The sequence below is a fragment of the Pan paniscus genome, chromosome 3, assembly GCF_029289425.2.
Source record: "Pan paniscus chromosome 3, NHGRI_mPanPan1-v2.0_pri, whole genome shotgun sequence".
NCBI classification, from domain to species: Eukaryota; Metazoa; Chordata; class Mammalia; order Primates; family Hominidae; genus Pan; species Pan paniscus.
In genome coordinates, this window is record NC_073252.2 from 76,905,340 (window position 1) to 76,923,956 (window position 18,617).

Genomic DNA, 18,617 nt, shown 5'->3' on the forward strand with positions numbered 1-18,617 from the left:
AGAATAACTTAAGGCTAGGAGTTCAAGACCAGCCCGGGAAACACAGCAAGACTCCATCTCTAAAAAAATTCTTAAATTTAAAAAAATTAGGTGGGTGTGGTGGCAGGCACCTGTAATCCCAGCTACTAGGAAGGCTAAGACAAAAGGATCACTTAAACCCAGGAGTTCTAGGCTACAGTGAGCTATTATTTTGCTACTGTACTCTAGCCTGGGCAAGAGTGATACCCCTTCTCAAAAACAAAAAACAAAAAACTTCTTAGAATAGTATCTGACACCTAGAAAGCACTATGTAAGCATTTGCTATCACAGCCATTGTAACAGTAGAGAACAAAAGAGGCCTTCCTTTGTCTTCTTTTGCAACATTTTATCTTTTCCTTTGTTAGGACATGGGCTACACAGAAAGGGTGTCTTTCAAAAGCTGAGTGTCCTGTTAGGTGTGTATGGCAGAAGGTTGATTGCTGACACCCATTTGTTTTAAAAGGTTGTGTTTGTTGGTCGCTTCTGTTGACTGGAAACCTAAGCCCCCAACTGTGCCTGTGCAGAAAGTGTTTTTTCTGTTTTGTTTTGTTTTGTTTTTGAGACAGAGTCTCACTCTGTCGCAGAAGCTGGAGTGCAGTGGCGCAATCTCGGCTCACTGCAACCTCTGCCTCCCGGGTTCAAGCGATTCTCATGCCTCAGCCTCCCAAATAGCTGGGACTACAGGTGCGCGCCATCATGCCCAGCTACATTGTTTTTGTATTTTTAGTAGAGACAGGGTTTCGCCATGTTGGCGAGGCTGGTCTTGAACTCCTGACCTCAGGTGATCTGCCCACCTTGGCCTCCCAAAATGCTGGGATTACAGGCATGAGCTACTGCGCCCGGCCGCAGAAAGTCTTCTTACCCTTCCATTTCTTACTGCAAATGCTCAGTTTAGTGAGAAGCTTAATCTCCCCACTAAATGCCACAGTGTCTGATGCGATGCCATTCCTCAACTGTGACACCAGGAGGATATTAGGCAGATGTCTCAGGGCAGGGAGCTTATACGGGGCTTTCAGACAAAATACTGTATGGCTCTCGCATGGCTTGCCTTGGCATGCATCTTGAAGAGCAGGGCTGAGCTGCAAAAAACCTTCCACAGACACATACTGTACTTTGTGCCTCTGGCATGTTGAACAAGAGCATTTTGAACCAGCAGTGCCTGAGGAGGCTTGATTCATCTTGTGCCCAGTGAAATATGGCTCTCTGAACAGGCTTTAGGCCTGGCCTATTTTGTCAACAGTGCCCAGCCCTGGCCTCCAGTTGTTCTTTTCCAAGTGCTAAGTTCTATTGCTCTTCCTGATTCTTTCTAACAGAACTGCTAGCATCTTTTCTGAAGGAATCAGCATGGGGTAGGACTAAATTGAGGGCCAGGAAACTTGGCTCTGTCCTGAGTCTACTTCTAATTGGCTGTGTGAACTCAAGCAAACATGTTAATGTGTTTGGGCTTCACCTTCCTCATATTGAATTGAAGGGGCTATACTCAAATTTTTAAAAACTAATCTGCTTCTGGATTGAAGCCTGGGTGGATGGATGGATGGATGGATGGATGAACAGACAGACAAATGAACCATTTTTAAATCTACAAATAAATTGTTTCCTTTAAGAAGATGAAAGGAGAAAAAACAGTCATCTTATAGCAAAAAATAAAAATAAATGAGCCATGGATTAGTCAAAGCCATGAGCAATTTTGAACAGATGTTTTTCTGTGCTGTCTTGGGTTGAAACAAAATGAATACCCTCCCAGTAAGCCTGGTTTTTCTGAGAGGCTGGTTGTTCAGAGTCAATTTTGCAGAAAAGGGAGAAGTAGACATCTTCACTATCAGAACTGAGGAGTCCCCAGCTATGCCAACAGTAACAGCAAAAACAAGGTCAGCAGCCCCAGCTGATGGAGATGTGACTGTGGCCACAACTGGGTTTTCTTGGAAACTGCTATCCTAAGTCATTTTTAAGGTGCACCAAATTCAAGATGTTGTAGTTACACTGGTTTCTCAAGATTGTATCTGACTTACTATATATTATGTCAGGAACTGCTGCTATACTCACTGCTTTTCCTGAAGAGCTAACATTCAAGTCAACAAAAGAATCTTCCAGACCCACCACACAGTATGTTCACCCCAAAAGAATAACCAGAGACATTGACACAGTATTTTAGTTATCATATTTTACTTAAATGTGGTATTTTTTTAAGGATTCGTTTCTTGAAACTTCAGCTATTCCATGTGTATCAGCCATCAAGGGGTCTCTTTAAGCTCTACCAAGCTATCAGGCCAGCCTCATGAGGCTCTCATACAGGGCCATGATATGACCTTCATGGGCCCCTTTTTTTGTAAAAATAAAAAATAGTAAAAAGCATATGGTACAATTGCACTGGTGTAAAAATAAATATATCAATATTACATATGAAAACATCACTTTCACCTTAAAGTATTTTTTCTTCTGATTTAAAAAAATATATTTTCATGGGCCCTCAAAAGGAATGTGGGCCCAAGGCACTGTATGTTTGTATCTAACAAATAAGTCAGCTCTGTGGTCATGGCTCCCACTTGACACAAGTGTGCCCGAGACAGGAACGTAGCTCCCCATCAGGGGAGCATAAGGCATTTTTCTTCCTTGGAGTAGTCCCTATGACCATCCATGAAGCTTGAAGCAGTCCACGCAGCTACTGAGGAGCTACTTGGACTGGTTTCAAGGTGACAGCTCAGGAGTGAGAGAGCTAGATTCACATGGGATGAATACACCAGTCCCCTGGCTTAAAAACCTCATATCCTGTAGGAGCTAATTTCTCTGTAAGAACTCCACAGACATAGCTTCCAGCACTCCTCCAAGGGACAAGTCCAATTATTATTCAAGAATCATTATACTCAGAGAAGCCCAAAGCTCTGGCTTTCTATCAAATTTTTATAGTTCTTTCAGTTTAATGCAGTTTACCAACCAGCGGTCATTTTTGTCATAAGCAATCTTGCCTGGCTGCATAGTTTGACATTCTTCCTTTATCAGGTTTCCAGGGAAACAGAGATAAAAAGTTAACCAAAGGTTAAATTCTTATGCAGAAGGGAAAAGGGTTTAATAATCTTTTACCTACAACCTGCAGCTTGCCAGTTGTTAAGGAAATATTTACATTAATGTTCCAATCAAAACTTAACAGTGTGTCTATGGCAGAGACCATCCTGTGTATTCCCAAAACTCCATTGCCTTTTCTTCTGTAGCAAACAGTTAGACTCCTTTTTCCAGGTTCCTTTGTAGAATTGTGACTAGTTATGGCCAATAAACTGCGGTGGAAGTGATACATATCACTTTAGGGCTGGACCCATAAAGTCTCTGGAAATCCTTCATACTCTCTCTCATTCATCATCTGCTGATGAGAGGTAAAGTCTTCAGTGTAGGATTCTAATGCTCTAGGGAATGGTGTAGCACAGTGGTGCCCAACTTTTTGTCACCAGGGACCTCTTTTGTGGAAGGCACCAGGTGGTGCAGGGTGGGGCGGTGTGGTTTCAGGATGATTCAAGCACATTGCATTTATTGTGCACTTTAATTTCTATTATTACATTGTGATATATAATGAAATAATTATATAACTCACCATAATATGGAATCAGTGGGAGAGGTAAGCTTGTTTTCCTGAAACTAGACAGTCCTGTCTACGGGTGATGGGAGACAGAGACAGTGACAGGCCATCAGACATTAGATTTTCATAAGGAGCATGCAACCTAGAACCCTCACATACGCAGTTCACAATAGGGTTTGTGATCCTAGGAGAATCTAAAGCCATCACTGATCTGACAGGAGGCGGAACTCAGGCGGTAATGCAAGTGGTGGGAAGCAACTGTAAATACTGATGAAGCTTCACTCATTCACTCACTGCTCACCTCCTGCTGTGTGGCCCGGTTCCTAACAGGCCACGAACCAGTAGCGGTCCATGGCCTGGGGTTGGGGATCCCTGGTGTAGCAGGAACCTGGGTCTCTGAATGATTGGGCAGGGCACAGATCTCCTATTGCCAGCCCACATTGGATATCCAGAGATATAAGGAATAAATAAATGACCAGCAAGAAAAGGAAAGAACAAATTTTTCTGAGTTTTTAATTCCTCTCCCAATCTCCCAAAAAGGTGAACTGGCAGAGAGTGTTTGATTAGGAAAACTAAATTACTATGGTTTACCCTCTTAATATGGAGACAAACTATATGGCTAATCTCTCCTCTGGCCCTTCCTAGCATGCGAGAGAATCTTTGAGTAGGGCACCAGAGAAATCACATCTGTCTCCACTATCACCACCTTCTACAGGGTCCTTTGCTGAGAAGTGAGTCATTCCTGGCTGAGTAGAAAATTTCATGCAAGTCAGAGGGTTCCCATCTAAGAAGTCATTGCCAAGCAGTTCATTCTAACCAGATTTCAGTGACATGATTTAAGGCACAAGATGGTCCAAACTAAGAGGCTGAGAGACAGAAACCAAAGGTTCTCCTCATTAAAACTTAACTGGAAATTTTTTTTATTAAGAAGGCACAAGTACTGTTTCGTGCCTGAGAAAGTCTTTACCAAATTGTGCTCTCTGAATACACAATGTAATCCAGTTGTTTTGTACTTAGTTCTTTCAGTAGAAAATTAAGAGGGTTTTTTTTCCCCCATATTCCCATTCAAGTAGGAAAACCTATCAACTTCTCTATGAATTAATATTTACATCGTTTACTATGCTTTTGGTTACAATTAAAAATAGATAAAGAAAAAAGTTCTAAAAAGCTTAAACAAGAAAGGTAATTTTTTTTCTGCCTTTCTAGCCCCTGATTCTTGCCCCTCTCCTTTTTTCCCATTTTATGTCTTTTTTTAAAATCTTAATGCTTTTAGATAAAATATTAAACCAGAGTGTCCCTCTCATCCTCTACTACATTGTTTTAGTGGAATGAATGTATTTTAGAATAAATTTTTATAATGTTCATTATCTCATCTTTTCTGTTAATATCTGTACCTGTTTTTGTCAGTGTTCAAGATTTGTCATGTTTTGTTTGTAGACTTAATCAGCTTCTGTTACTATTATAGCATTATGCATACTGATTGTTTACTAAATTAAATGCCACTTTGAGCTTGAAAAAAAAGAAAGGTAATTTATTAAATCCTATGACTTAAAAGTCTAGAGGAGGGGCAGCTTCAAGTGGTGAGAGGCCATCGCCAGGGTGATGGTGGCAGGAATTGCAAATAAACAGGAGAAGCAAGTTCCTGCCTGTTCTTCCTGCCTTCCGGTCTCCCTCTAGTGCCCCCCTATTGGCAGAGTCTAACAGACCTAGCTGGCAAAGCACAAAAGTGGTTTTCAGAGTCTCAGCCCAGCATCACAGAACTGAGTCTAGAAGAGAGGGTTTGGAATTGAGAGACAATAGCTTGGTAACTATCACATTTTCATAGAAAATGTTATTTCAAAATTGTTGTTATATGAAAAGATAATCAGAGAGAATGCAACCAAAAAATGTAAGAAATGAATATCAAAGAGGTAGGTCAGGCAATTAATAAAAGCATTTATGTTCTTTTCCTGGATTATGTGATGTGTTTGCTGTTACTTTTCTGTATTTTAAATCATAGTTTCTTTTCTCCTGCTATATAAATGTGCACCTACATACCTTAAAAAAATAAAAAACAAAAAAGATTTCCAACATTCCCAGTGTAGCACAGAACAATCACAAAGTCTCAGGAATGAAGAGGTTGAGAAAACAGCACTTCTAAAATCTCTGCTCACTACCCCCAAGGAGAACCCAGCTCAGTGAGCATTTTCTCCTGGATGTTTCATTCCCCAAAATTTAGTCAAAAGTGGAGCAAGGGGAAGAGAGAGAGTGATCCTAGTGTCCCTACTTACCCCAATCCCTCCATAACTCCTGCTTTCCCCTGTCTCCCAGTCTACACTGGGGTCACAGGACCCCTGAGAACAAATCCTATCACCCCAGATACACTGTGCCTTGCACAGAGGAGGTACAGAATATAGTGTTTTTGCTTAATTACAGAGCCACCTTTGTGCTGTGTATGATCTCTTTTTCAGAATCACTACTCTTCCTTTTTGTACAGTACATCTTATGGAGAATGACAATCTGTTTTTTTTTTATGGGTTAAGGGGTTGCATTAGTCCGTTCTCATGCTGCTAATAAAGACATTCCCGAGACTGAGTAATTTATAAAGAAAAGAGGTTTAATTGACTCACAGTTCCACAGGGCTTGGGAGGCCTCAGGAAACTTACAATCATGGCAGAAGGGGAAGCAAACGTGCTCTTCTTCACAGCAACATCAGGGATAAGTGCTGAGCAAAAGGGGGAAAAGCTGCTTGTAAAACCATCGGATCTCATAAGAACTCTCCCACTGTCATGAGAACAGCATGAGTGTAACCGCCCCCATGACTAAACTACCTCCCACCAGGTCCCTCCTGCTGCATGTGGGGATTATGGGAGCTACAATTCAAGATGAGATTTGGGTAGGGACACAGCCAAACCATATCAGGAGTATATTTTCTTCTCTCTTAAATATGACAGCCTATGTGTATTTCTCTGTGATTCTGCTAATGAGTTTTAATAGACTAATAAAATAAATAACTGTAAGCTTCTGGAAGGAGGAAATGTCCTTTTATATCTTTATGTTCCCTTCATGCTTTCTATCAGAATTTCATTCAGTTACAAGTAACAGAGATCTGAAAAACAGTGGCTTAAACATACAAGATTTTATAGTGACATGTAAAGTAGGTACTAATTTAGCCTGTCCATGTTCTGGTGATAGTGGCTCTATAAGTCATCACTTACCAAGGTTTCTCCAGCTCTCTGCTTCACCATCTCTAAGGAATGTCCTGTCTTCCAAGATGGCTGCTGGAGCTCCAGGCTTCACTTCTACATTCCAGCCAGCAGAGAAGAGGAAAAGAGAAAAGCATATCCTTCCATTTTAAAAAGGAGACTTCTGAAATTCTCACATTACTCTATTTACATCTCATTGCCCAAACCTTAATTACATGGCTATACTCAGCTGCAAGGAAGGCTGGAGAATGTAGTCTTTTAGCCAGCTGGTAATGTGCATGGCTGAAGATTGAAGTCTATTACCAAGGAAGAGGTCAATTATTATTTGATGATAGTGCTGATAAGGTATCAGATTATTGGCCAAAGGACTTCTTGTGGAGGAGCTTTAAAGAGATTGAAGTTTAAGCGAGTCAATGTCCAGAAAGGCTAAGGTGATAGAAGAGCATTCAGAACGGTTTACTCAGGGAAGAGTATTTGCAGGATTTGCAGGATTCAGATTCCATGGCCCTTTTTTTACATTTAAAATAATATTTATTAAATTATCTTACGATTCTGGAAGTAGACCTCTTAATTTTGGAAAATCTGGAAAAATAAAATAAATGTCTCCTACTTCCTGAACCTAGAGATAACCCTAAATAACATTTTGGTGTGCTTTACCCCAATCTCTTTTTCATGCATAAATAATTTATTAATTTTTAACAATTGAGATCATTCTTGCCGTTTGTAGTGGTGCTTTAAACTGTGCTGTAAATAAATAAATAAATAAACAATACAATGAAAACTCTTCCTCTCACCTTTCTCCCTTGCTTGGTCCGCCACCCCATAATCATTGCTGCTGATAGTTACTATGTTTCACACCGGAGCTTATTTTTGCATATTTCAGCAATTTAAACTTCCGTATTCCCCCTGCCACTTTTTACACAAATGCTAACCCATCATACACAGTATCCTCACCTTGCTTTTTTCATTCACACACTATTCTGTACCTTGTTTCTGCCACACAAGCACAGAGCTTTCTTATTCTCTTTCATGGCATTCCTCCCTGTGGATGCACCCCATTTATTAAACAGCTCCCTACTGATGGCACTTGGGTGGTTTCTAATCTTGGTACTACAAACAATAAACAGCCTTTTTGGATCTCATTTGCATACATGAGCATATGCAAAGAATAAATGACTAGGAGTGTGATTGCTATGTTGAATGCATCTGTAATATTGATAAGTATTACCGAATTGCTCTCTGCATTGATGGTAACAATTAACCCTCCCACCAGCAATGTATAAGAGGGCCTGTTACCTCATGGCCTCATCAAAAGAGTGTATTTTCAAACTTTTGGAGTTTCAATAGTCTGATTTAAAAAAAAAAATCCATCTTGGCATAGCTTTAATTGCAATTTCTTTATGAGCAAGGTGGATCCATAGTTTTCAAAATATTTCTGTCTGACCGGTGTTTCTGTTCATTGCCTTACCCTTCCTGATCATGTAACCATGAGATCTCTGGACAAACAATGGTCTGTTTGACTAATAAGCATAAAAAGGTTGGTATCCCCGAGTGAGAAGATGCTAGTTTTCCCTGCATCTTATCCCTGGGAAAGATGCCAGCTATATTCCTGCTGAATGGTTATTTATGATTTTAATGGTTTATACCTTGCTTTATTTCTAAGCTATTTAAAACAAGAAAATTGGAAAGGGAAAATTTGAGTAAAAAAAAATGACTGGAAGAAAAGCAAGATGAAGCCAGGAATGAGGTCAGTACACTAAATATCCTTGAGAGTTGCTACAGACAAGTCACATATTTGGCCAATCAGAGAGAGAAAGAGTTTAATACAGGATATGCCTCAACTGTGCCCTGTTAGAAACTGGCTTTACTGAAGCTATAATAGATCAGAGAGTGCATTGAGGGAAGATATTCCTTCCTCCTTTGCCCTTCATGCCCCAGACTTCGTGCCATATCTGACTGGAGGATTGGGAGGAAGGTGGTCCACCAAGTGAGAAAAGGAAACGGGAAGAACTTGGCAGCAAGAACTAAGGAAAGAGGTGGTGAAAAACAGCTCAGAAAGCGCAGGGTCAATAAGGCAGCTGGCTCCCAATATAACCTAAACATGGATGGGTTATTCAGGTTACAGAAAAGGAAGGCATTTAGCAGCATTTATCAAACTGTAGAAGTTGTTGCAAACTAACATCTCCCTAATTCTACTGAAATTCTTATGATACCATGTAGTCTGCTTTCTGACCTTTGTCAGATTCCTTTATGTCATCTTAGCTTCTTTTCCTGGCCAAGTCATACTTGGGAATTGAGCTCTGTAGAAGGAAGAGGGATTGCTTTAAGCTTGGTTATTGACAGCACATTGTAAATAACATTGGAGTTCCTAGCAGAGGAGAGCATAATGCTAAGAATGTTCAGGAAAAACTGGAGACCATCTTCATGTCTTCATGTCTGTATCAAACAACAGTACTTTGTTTCTCAGTATACATAAAATTGTCACTTTAAATAGAAAAATTAGTCATAGTATGATTGTAGCTCTGGTAAGATATATTTGCTTGTAGAAGGGAGCATGAGAAGCAGAAAAGCATGCTAAAGCATTGGGGTGAAAGTTTATTTAAAAGCCCAATGTTGTTATATTGTCTTTTCTGTGACATACACACACACACACACACACACACACACACACACACACACACACACACACACATATAGCCATTGCTCAGTATCAAAATAAACTTGCTTTGCTTTCTTCATTGCAGATAAAGCTGTCCTCTCTCCAGACAAACCAAACAATCCCTTTACTCATAGTATTTTGTCTTTCCAGGCATCTTATAAGCCATTGTTGAAGCAAGTTGTGGAGGAAATATTTCATCCCGAGAGGCCAGATTCCGTTGATATTGAACACATGTCTTCAGGCCTCACTGATCTCCTTAAAACTGGATTTAGCATGTTCATGAAGGTAAAGTAACCATGGAGAGGTAATCCTGAGTGTAGAAATGTTCTCTTTGCTGGGCATGAAAATGCTGGCACCCTGTTAACCCTAGCCAGCACCATACAGATAACATTTGGTATTTTGGCTCTTCTAAAATCAAGGGCAATCTTTATGTTTTGATTATAAGCAGCCTGACCTGTTAGCGTCATACAGCTTCTTCTGACCTGAGCACTGTGGTCTTTTCTGGTCAGCACATGTGGTCTAAGTTGGAGGACACAAGCTCTCTGGGACAGCACTATTGAAAACTCTCCTCCTTGCAGCCTATGTTTTCACTTAAAATGAATCCACATAGCACACACCGGTCTTAGTGACAGCCCTTTGCTCTTAATTCTAGAACTGATTATGTAGGATGATGAGCGGCTCTGCTCAGTCCTATGGCTAGCATCACCTCAAAACCCACTTGGAAATGACTTTTGGACTGGCAGACTCCTAGGTGACAAGTGCCAGAATTTATCTGGCTGATATCTGGGGTGGGTCAAAATAACTGAACAACCCTTGAAGTGTGGATGAAAGGAGGAAAAAAAGTACACAAATGTGATCTATTTTTAACCTACTGTAGAGTTTCTAAATCTAAAAAGATTTCAATAAGGTTACAGGCTGACCTCTCAGTCCATGCCAGGATTTCACTTGTAATAACTCTTGGAAGTAACAGAATGTTTTGCCAGCATCAAAGCATCTTTGAAATCATGAATTAATCTATCTAAGAGATCTGGCCTTTCAGAGTTCAATAAATGCATATTCCAGGAAAACTGTTCCACTCCAAAACCCAGAGGACAGACGCCAGACAATCAGACTCTAAACCAAGCAGTAAGCCTGCTGGAGCAGATCTGCAGGTCTCCTTCCTGCTGTTCCCAATTTTCAGCAACTTCTGTTGCAGTGCCTGGTTGGTGCATTTTCCCTCTATATTTTTTAATAAAGCAGTGTAGTCAGCTTCTTCAAAGTGTTTAGGGACTTCTGAGTTGGTATAAGTAGGCCCAGAATTGGCCAGTGTCTCCCTATCCTGAGTAGCCCTTCATGGTGGCTAGTTGGTACAGAAACTTCCAGACTAGACACGGTTTCCAACCTTTTCCACTTGAGCATTCTTTTCCTTCATTCACAGGCTTGGCTTTACCCTGAAGAGAGACTAAAATAACAAGTGTGGACTTTCAGAGCCTGGTTAGTAAGGTCTGAGGATGGCCCAAATGCCAATATGCCCTCTCCCAGACAGGCTGCTCTGTCTGTGGTGCAGTCAGACCCTGTACAGGGGGGTCTGGCCAAGGGTACAAATGAAGGCTCCACCCCACCTGTACTTGGAGAGTTGCAGTGTAGGTGACAGGAGGCCCTAACTCTGCTCTTTGTCCAAAGATGTTCCACAGAAATAACTGTTTCTTAGCCAAAGGGATCTTTGATCAAATATGTTCCAGAAACACTGGCTTAAACAACAAATTTGATTGTTTCTTTGCAGTCCAACATCACAGTGCCTTTAATACACTAATGGACTTTACAATCCTTCCTGAGGAGAATATGGAATATATTATAGAACAGAGTTGTGTTGTGTAAGGAATATCCACCTGCATTTTCTGTCACTGTTTGATGAAACAAGAGTGTCACTTGTTGTTGTTGTTGATCATTTTTATTTTGGAGTTTATTTTTTAATGACCCTTTCAAATTCTGCAGAGTGTTTTCTACATCTCTTCCTGCTCCACTGTCCTCAAGCAGGTTCCACCTAGGAAGATGTTTAGAATCATCCTGGGCAGCACTGGGCTGTTGTGTTTCTCTCCATTTCAAACCCCCAGTGTTAGGGCTCGTGACAAAATGCTCTGCCAGCTTAAGACTGATCTCAAAGGGAGGTTTCCAAGTAATGGATTTAAGAAAAAGGAATTTATGTTCTCCCAGCAGCTGTCAGGATCCACTCCTCAGCCTTTAGCTGTGAGGCCTCAGCTCTCAGTTGCCAGGGCATCTCATCTATCTACAGGGGGTGGGGGAGAGTTCTGGTGGGCTGGCAACAAAGCCCTGTCCACTCCAGCCCCCAAAGGAGAGCCATTTTGTTTGGTTTCTAAATGGGCCTTCTCCGTGGCTGAACCCTCCTACAATTCCACACAGTACAGCAAAGAGTTACCTCTGGCGTATATGTTGGGGTTTGAACAAAATTAGAATGAACTTAAAGAGGAAAACCCAGTAGGGCTTTGAGACACTGACTGTAATTTCCCAAAGAGCTACTTCTTTGAGATAGAGGTGAAGCCATCAGGAGAAGATGTCTGCCGCTCTGCTTTAAGGCTCTCCAGAAGAGGAGGATGCAAAATGCAGATGGAGTCTAACATGGTTATAACCATTTACCAGCCTTCTTCATGTTGTTTTCCATCACCTCTTACTATCCAAAGTTATACAGAGAACCTACGATCAGTGTGTATCATGGTTCAGCCAAGTTCTTACCATTCATTCTGATATTGATCCTCATGACAGCCATAGAATGTAGGTCCTATCATTATCCCTGTTTACCAGTGAGGAAACTGAGGCCCAGAAAGGTTAAGCAGTAGATGTGAACCTCCAGAAGGCTGGGATTGGGTCTTACTCTCCTCTGTTCTCAGGCATTTTCCTAAGAGCAAACAGGAAATAGTGACACCAGAATTTGTCCCAAGGTCACTCTTATTCCAAAGCCTAGCTCTTAACCACATTTCTTGGCTCCAGGAGGCTGCCAGGCATTTTCTTGGAAGTTAAGTATTCATATACTCATATGTTATTCATTCTGGTTTCCTTCATGGTTACTCATTAGCACAAATGCTCTCCCTTTCCAGTATCTATCCAGCTCATGAATAAAATCTATGCCTGGGCTGGTCATCAAGACAACCAGTGTGAGTGAGCTCCCTCGAGGTCATCTGCTGCTACCTCATCTGTGTCTCTGCGACTTGGCCCTGGGACTCATTGGCAGCGCTCCCCAGGAGAATAAATGTGTGCATTAGAGTTGAGTTGCGTGTACACATTGCATCTTCATTGTGTATTAGCTACCAACAGTTATTGCTCATTTCTTTCTTGTCACTTACTGCTCTGCTCTGTTCCTCTGGAATCTGTTCCCTCCTCCACTTCTCACTGAAGACCCACCAGTGCTGAGCCAGAAAGACACAAAAAGGCAAAGCCTGGTGAATAAAGTTATCAATGCAGAATCCTTCCTGTGCTCAGAGTGCTGCCGTACAAATGGGATAATTCTAGAACTTGAAAGGCTCTAACTGAGCCGCTCGTCCATCTCTGTCCTGTCCCTGAACTCATAGATGGTTTCGTGATGATGTTGGCCCAGGGACACCCAGAAGCAGGGTCTATAGACTGTGCGGGGATGAGGGCAGATTGAGAGGCTGGTGAGAGATGCACTGGGAAAGAGAGCCAGCAGTTATTCCCATGGGGTGTGGAGTGTGTGCCCTCACAGCGGGTGATGAAAAGAATACAGGAGAGTGTTGTCCAGGCCCCATGTGGCTTCTTCAGGGCTCTATACATTTTGTTCATACTTTTGTAGCTGCACTCATACACTGTTTTGTAACTATACATATTAGGTACCTTTCTCCAGACTAATGTTTTTCTTCATGCTAGCGTTTTTCTAACTGCACAACTTGATTCACTGCACATTAGTGGATCAAGATATCAATTTAATGGTTTTAATCAGCATTTTTTAAATGAAAAAGAATAGAACAGATTAGATCAGAGTTCACTGCATCTAGCAAGGTAAAATAACACAACCCAGTTGCACATAGATACACACGCATGATTTAAATGTTTTCTTATTTATCAAAAGAATGTGAGAGCTATCACTGTGAGAATCAGAAAGCTGATCTGGGTCTTATTCTTTTCTGCATCCTCAGCGGTTGGCACCTGTATAGGCCTTACAAACAACAGAGGCTCACCAAAAGTTGGGAGAGTGGTTAGGGTGGACCTGTTTTAGTCCTTATTCAGAATGCAGCACAGCTTCAAGTCACTGGTTCCTCTTTCCAACTACTGCCCTTAAGCCAAAAGCTTCTATCTCAGTTTCACAGGGGATGCAAGGTAGCAGCTCCATCACTCAACTCCAGTGACCCTCAAAGGAGGCCCTGACCCTCCTTTCCAGCAGCTACTAAGCAAGGCAAAGCTAGTCATTATTTCATCTGTAGGTAACCCCAAAGAAGCAGCAGCCCACTCGCTCTTGCCTCACCCACCATGCATTGATGTGCACAAGGGGAAGGAAGCCTGCCTCTACCTCTGTCAAAGAAATCTGATGCTCTCTTCTCCTTTCCACGCTGACAGCGTGCAAGTCTGTTTCTTCCAACTTCTTTGTTTCTCTAGAGAACAGAACAGAAATAAAGGCGTGTATTTTGTAGACTGAGAAATTCAAGGAATCGAGAGGAAAAATGTGACCTCACAGAGTGGTCACATAGGAGGATGAGTGACACAAAGGGAGATTTGAGGCTCTTTCCTATTTAACATCTTTATTTTTTAAGTTAGATTTTATAAATGATAGACAGCTGTCTCTTTCATGCATTCCTTCCTCATGACGTCTACTATAAGCTATGCTAATAGCAATCACTTCATTCTACTGTGTTTGTTTACAAGAGCCAACAGAAAGTAGTGGTAACACATCTGAAGTCACACTACCTTGGTTAGAACCCAAGCTCCACCATTTACTAACTAAGTGACCTTGGGCAAATCTTTGTGCCTAAGTGTCATCATCTATAGATCGGGGATGATAATAGCATCTACTTTGGGGGGCTATTATGAGAATTAAATCAATGAATGCATATAAAGCACTCAGAACAGTGTCTGGCGCATAGTAAGTACTACATAAGTTTTTGCTATTATTATTTTTATGGATTTGTATCCCTGCCACACTGTGATGTCTGAAAAGAGCCACCTTGAATACCCTTGTATGCCTGTACATAGCCGGTGCTCAAGCATTTGGGGCACAAAGCCTAATTGTTGGGTGAATAAGTGAATTAAATAGAAGAGAATAGATACACTGCCCCCCAAAGAAGAAGTCACAAACATTTCATATTTCACTACTGATTTGCTCTTGTCAGAAAGACATAGAGTGCTGAGTGCTCTTCTTTTGCTATGCCTGTGGGAAGCCATGTTTATAAGGCAGTGATGTGTTTTTCCAGACTCCCCTTTTTCTTCTCCACTGTGAATAACTTGTTGAGCTCCTCAGTCTTGGGAGATATAGACTGTCCTTCTGGGGCAAACTGTAGGGAGCCAGTGAAATTCTGGACACATGCCATGACAAGCTGTTTCACAGGAATGGAGGCCAGCAGGGCTAGACCCTGGCCAACACAGGGACAGAAGCCCCAAGCTACTCAGGCCCCCAACTCTCCCAGGAGCACTTCAGCAGTGCAGTCTCCACGTATGGGGAATGAGCAAGAGCTGTGCTCTGCAAAGGTTTGCTGCTGCTCCTTGGGCAGCCTCAGCACTTCAGGGAAATGGAGACCTCCATTCCAGGTACTTGGAAATGGCTCACAGAACTCACTCTTATTTATGTACATTTTTGCAGGCAGCGAAAGTTAAGAAAAATACCTGCGTATGTAAGATTACCTGCATCAAACAAATCCTCTGTGATAGGAAAGTCAGGGTAGCTGGATTTTGCCTTTACTAGAGTCAGAATTTCATTTGCATCATATTGCAACTGGTTGAACTTACTTTCTTTGCAGCATTTAGCATGCATTCCTGTTGAAATCAGATTGTCCAGAGAAGCCTTTCATCTCCACCTGTTCTGCTTATCTATTGCTACATAACAAGTCATCCCAAATCATTGATTTAAAATAATATTGATCATTCATTTTACTCATGAATCTGCACTCTGGTTAGAGCTCAGTAGGGAAGGATTCACCTCCAAGATGGCTCATTCATATAGTCAGAAAGTAGATGCTGAGTGGCAGCTGGCAGTGAGGGGCCTCAGTTTCTTTCCATGTGGCCGTTCTCATGTGGCCAAGCTTTCTTGCAATATGGCAGCTGGGTTCCAAGGGCCAGCATCCTAGGAGACAGCCAGGATTCAGATGTATTGCATTTTATGGCCTAGCCTTAAGTGCCACATAACATCACTTCCACAGCACTGTACTCTATTTGTCAAGGCCATCAAAAATGCCCACCCAGGTTAAAGGGGAGGGGACATGCACTCTTCCTCTTGAAAATGGATCAACCCCGTCTCTACTAAAAATACAAAAAATTAGCTGGGCGTGGTAGCGGGCGCCTGTAGTCCCAGCTACTCGGGAGGCTGAGGCAGGAGAATGGCGTGAACCCGGGAGGCGGAGCTTGCAGTGAGCCGAGATCGCGCCACTGCACTCCAGCCTGGGCGACAGAGCGAGACTCCGTCTCAAAAAAAAAAAAAAAAAGAAAAGAAAATGGATCAAGAGCCGGGGGTGGAGCCAAGATGGCCAAATAGAAACAGCTCCAGTCTACAGCTCCCAGCGTGAGTGATGCAGAAGATGGGTGATTTCTGCATTTCCAACTGAGGTACCGGGTTCATCTCACGAGGGAGTGCCGGACAGTGGGTGCAGGACAGTGGGTGCAGTGCACCGTGCATGAGCCGAAGCAGGGCGAGGCATCGCCTCACCCGGGAAGTGCAAGGGGTCAGGGAATTCCCTTCCTAGTCAAAGAAAGGGGTGACAGACAGCACCTGGAAAATCAGGTCACTCCCACCCTAATACTGCGCTCTTCCAATGGGCTTAACAAACGGCACACCAGGAGATTATATCCCACACATGGCTTAGAGGGTCCTACGCCCACGGAGCCTCCCTCATTGCTAGCACAGCAGACTGAGATCAAACTGCAAGGTGGCAGCGAGGCTGGGGGAGGGGTGCCCGCCATTTCTCAGGCCTCAGTAGGTAAACAAAGCGACAGGGAAGCTCGAACTGGGTGGAGCCCACCACAGCTCAAGGAGGCCTGCCTGCCTCTGTAGGCTCCACCTCTGGGGGCAGGGCACAGACAAACAAAAGACAGCAATAACCTCTGCAGTCTTAAATGTCCCTGTCTGACAGCTTTGAAGAGAGTAGTGGTTCTCCCAGCATGCAGCTTGAGATCTGAGAACTGGCAGAATGCCTCCTCAAGTGGGTCCCTGACCCCCGAGTAGCCTAACTGGGAGGCACCCCCCAGTAGGGGCACACTGACACCTCACACGGCCGGGTACTCCTCTGAGACAAAACTTTCAGAGGAACGATCAGGCAGCAGCATTTGCGGTTCACCAATATCCACAGTTCTGCAGCCACCGCTGCTCATACCCAGGCAAACGGTGGACCTCCAGTAAACTCCAACAGACCTGCAGCTGACAGTCCTGACTGTTAGAAGGAAAACTAACAAACAGAAAGGACATCCACACCAAAACCCCATCTGTACGTCACCATCATCAAAGACCAAAGGTAGATAAAACCACAAAGATGGGGAAAAAACAGAGCAGAAAAACCAGAAACTCGAAAAATCAGAGCGCCTCTCCTCCTCCAAAGGAACGCAGCTCCTCACCAGCAACGGAACAAAACTGGACGGAGAATGACTTTGACGAGTTGAGAGAGGAAGGCTGCAGAAGATCAAACTACTCCGAGCTAAAGGAGGAAGTTCAAACCCATGGCAAAGCAGTTAAAAACTTTGAAAAAAAATTAGACGAATGTGTAACTAGAATAACCAATGCAGAGAAGTCCTTAAAGGACCTGATGGAGCTGACAACCACGGCACGAGAACTACATGATGAATGCACAAGCCTAAGTAACCGATGCAATCAACTGGAAAAAAGGGTATCAGCGATGGAAGATGAAATGAATGAAATGAAGCATGAAGAGAAGTTTAGAGAAAAAAGAATAAAAAGAAATGAACAAAGCCTCCAAGAAATATGGGACTATGTGAAAAGACCAAATCTACGTCTAACTGGTGTACCTGAAAGTGACAGGAAGAATGGAACCAAGTTGGAAAATACTCTGCAGGATATTATCCAGGAGAACTTCCCCAATCTAGGAAGGCAGGCCAACATTCAGATTCAGGAAATAAAGACAAAGATTCTCCTCGAGAAGAGCAACTCCAAGACACATAATTGTCAGATTCACCAAAGTTGAAATGAAGGAAAAAATGTTAAGGGCAGCCAGAGAGAAAGGTCAGGTTACCCACAAAGGGAAGCCCATCAGACTAACAGCTGATCTCTCGGCAGAAACTCCACAAGCCAGAAGAGAGTGGGGGCCAATATTCAACATTCTTAAAGAAAAGAATTTTCAACCCAGAATTTCATATCCAGCCAAACTAAGCTTCATAAGTGAAGGAGAAATAAAATACTTTACAGACAAGCAAATGCTGACAGATTTTGTCACCACCAGGCCTGCCCTAAAAGAGCTCCTGAAGGAAGCACTAAACATGGAAAGGAAAAACCAGTACCAGCCACTGCAAAAACATGCCAAATTGTAAAGACCATCGAGGCTAGGAAGAAACTGCATCAACTAACGAGCAAAATAACCAGCTAACATCATAATGACAGGATCAAATTCACACATTACAATACTAACCTTAAATGTAAATGGGCTACATGCTCCAATTAAAAGGTACAGACTGGCAAATTGGATAAAGAGTCAAGACCCATCAGTGTGCTGTATTCAGGAAACCCATCTCACATGCAGAGACACACATAGGCTCAAAATAAAGGGATGGAGGAAGCTCTACCAAGCAAATGGAAAACAAAAAAAGGCAAGGGTTGCAATCCTAGTCTCAGATAAAACAGACTTTAAAGCAACAAAGATCAAAAGAGACAAAGAAGGCCGTTACATAATGGTAAAGGGATCAATGCAACAAGAAGAGCTAACTATCCTAAATATATATGCACCCAATACAGGAGCACCCAGATTCGTAAAGCAAGTCCTTAGAGACCTACAAAGAGACTTAGACTCCCACACAATAATAGTGGGAGACTTTA

General features: G+C 42.5%; 1 protein-coding gene across 2 annotated transcripts in view; it reads left to right on the top strand.

Annotated features, from left to right (window-relative positions):
• The window catches only part of SCFD2 (sec1 family domain containing 2), a 514,139-nt gene that overhangs the window by 470,702 nt on the left and 24,820 nt on the right, over positions 1 to 18,617 (top strand). For both annotated transcript variants that reach the window (XM_055111552.2, XM_003806459.5), the window contains one exon: positions 9,578 to 9,712. In XM_055111552.2, the coding sequence (XP_054967527.1) occupies positions 9,578 to 9,712 (135 nt within the window). The remainder of the gene's footprint in view (positions 1 to 9,577; positions 9,713 to 18,617) is intronic.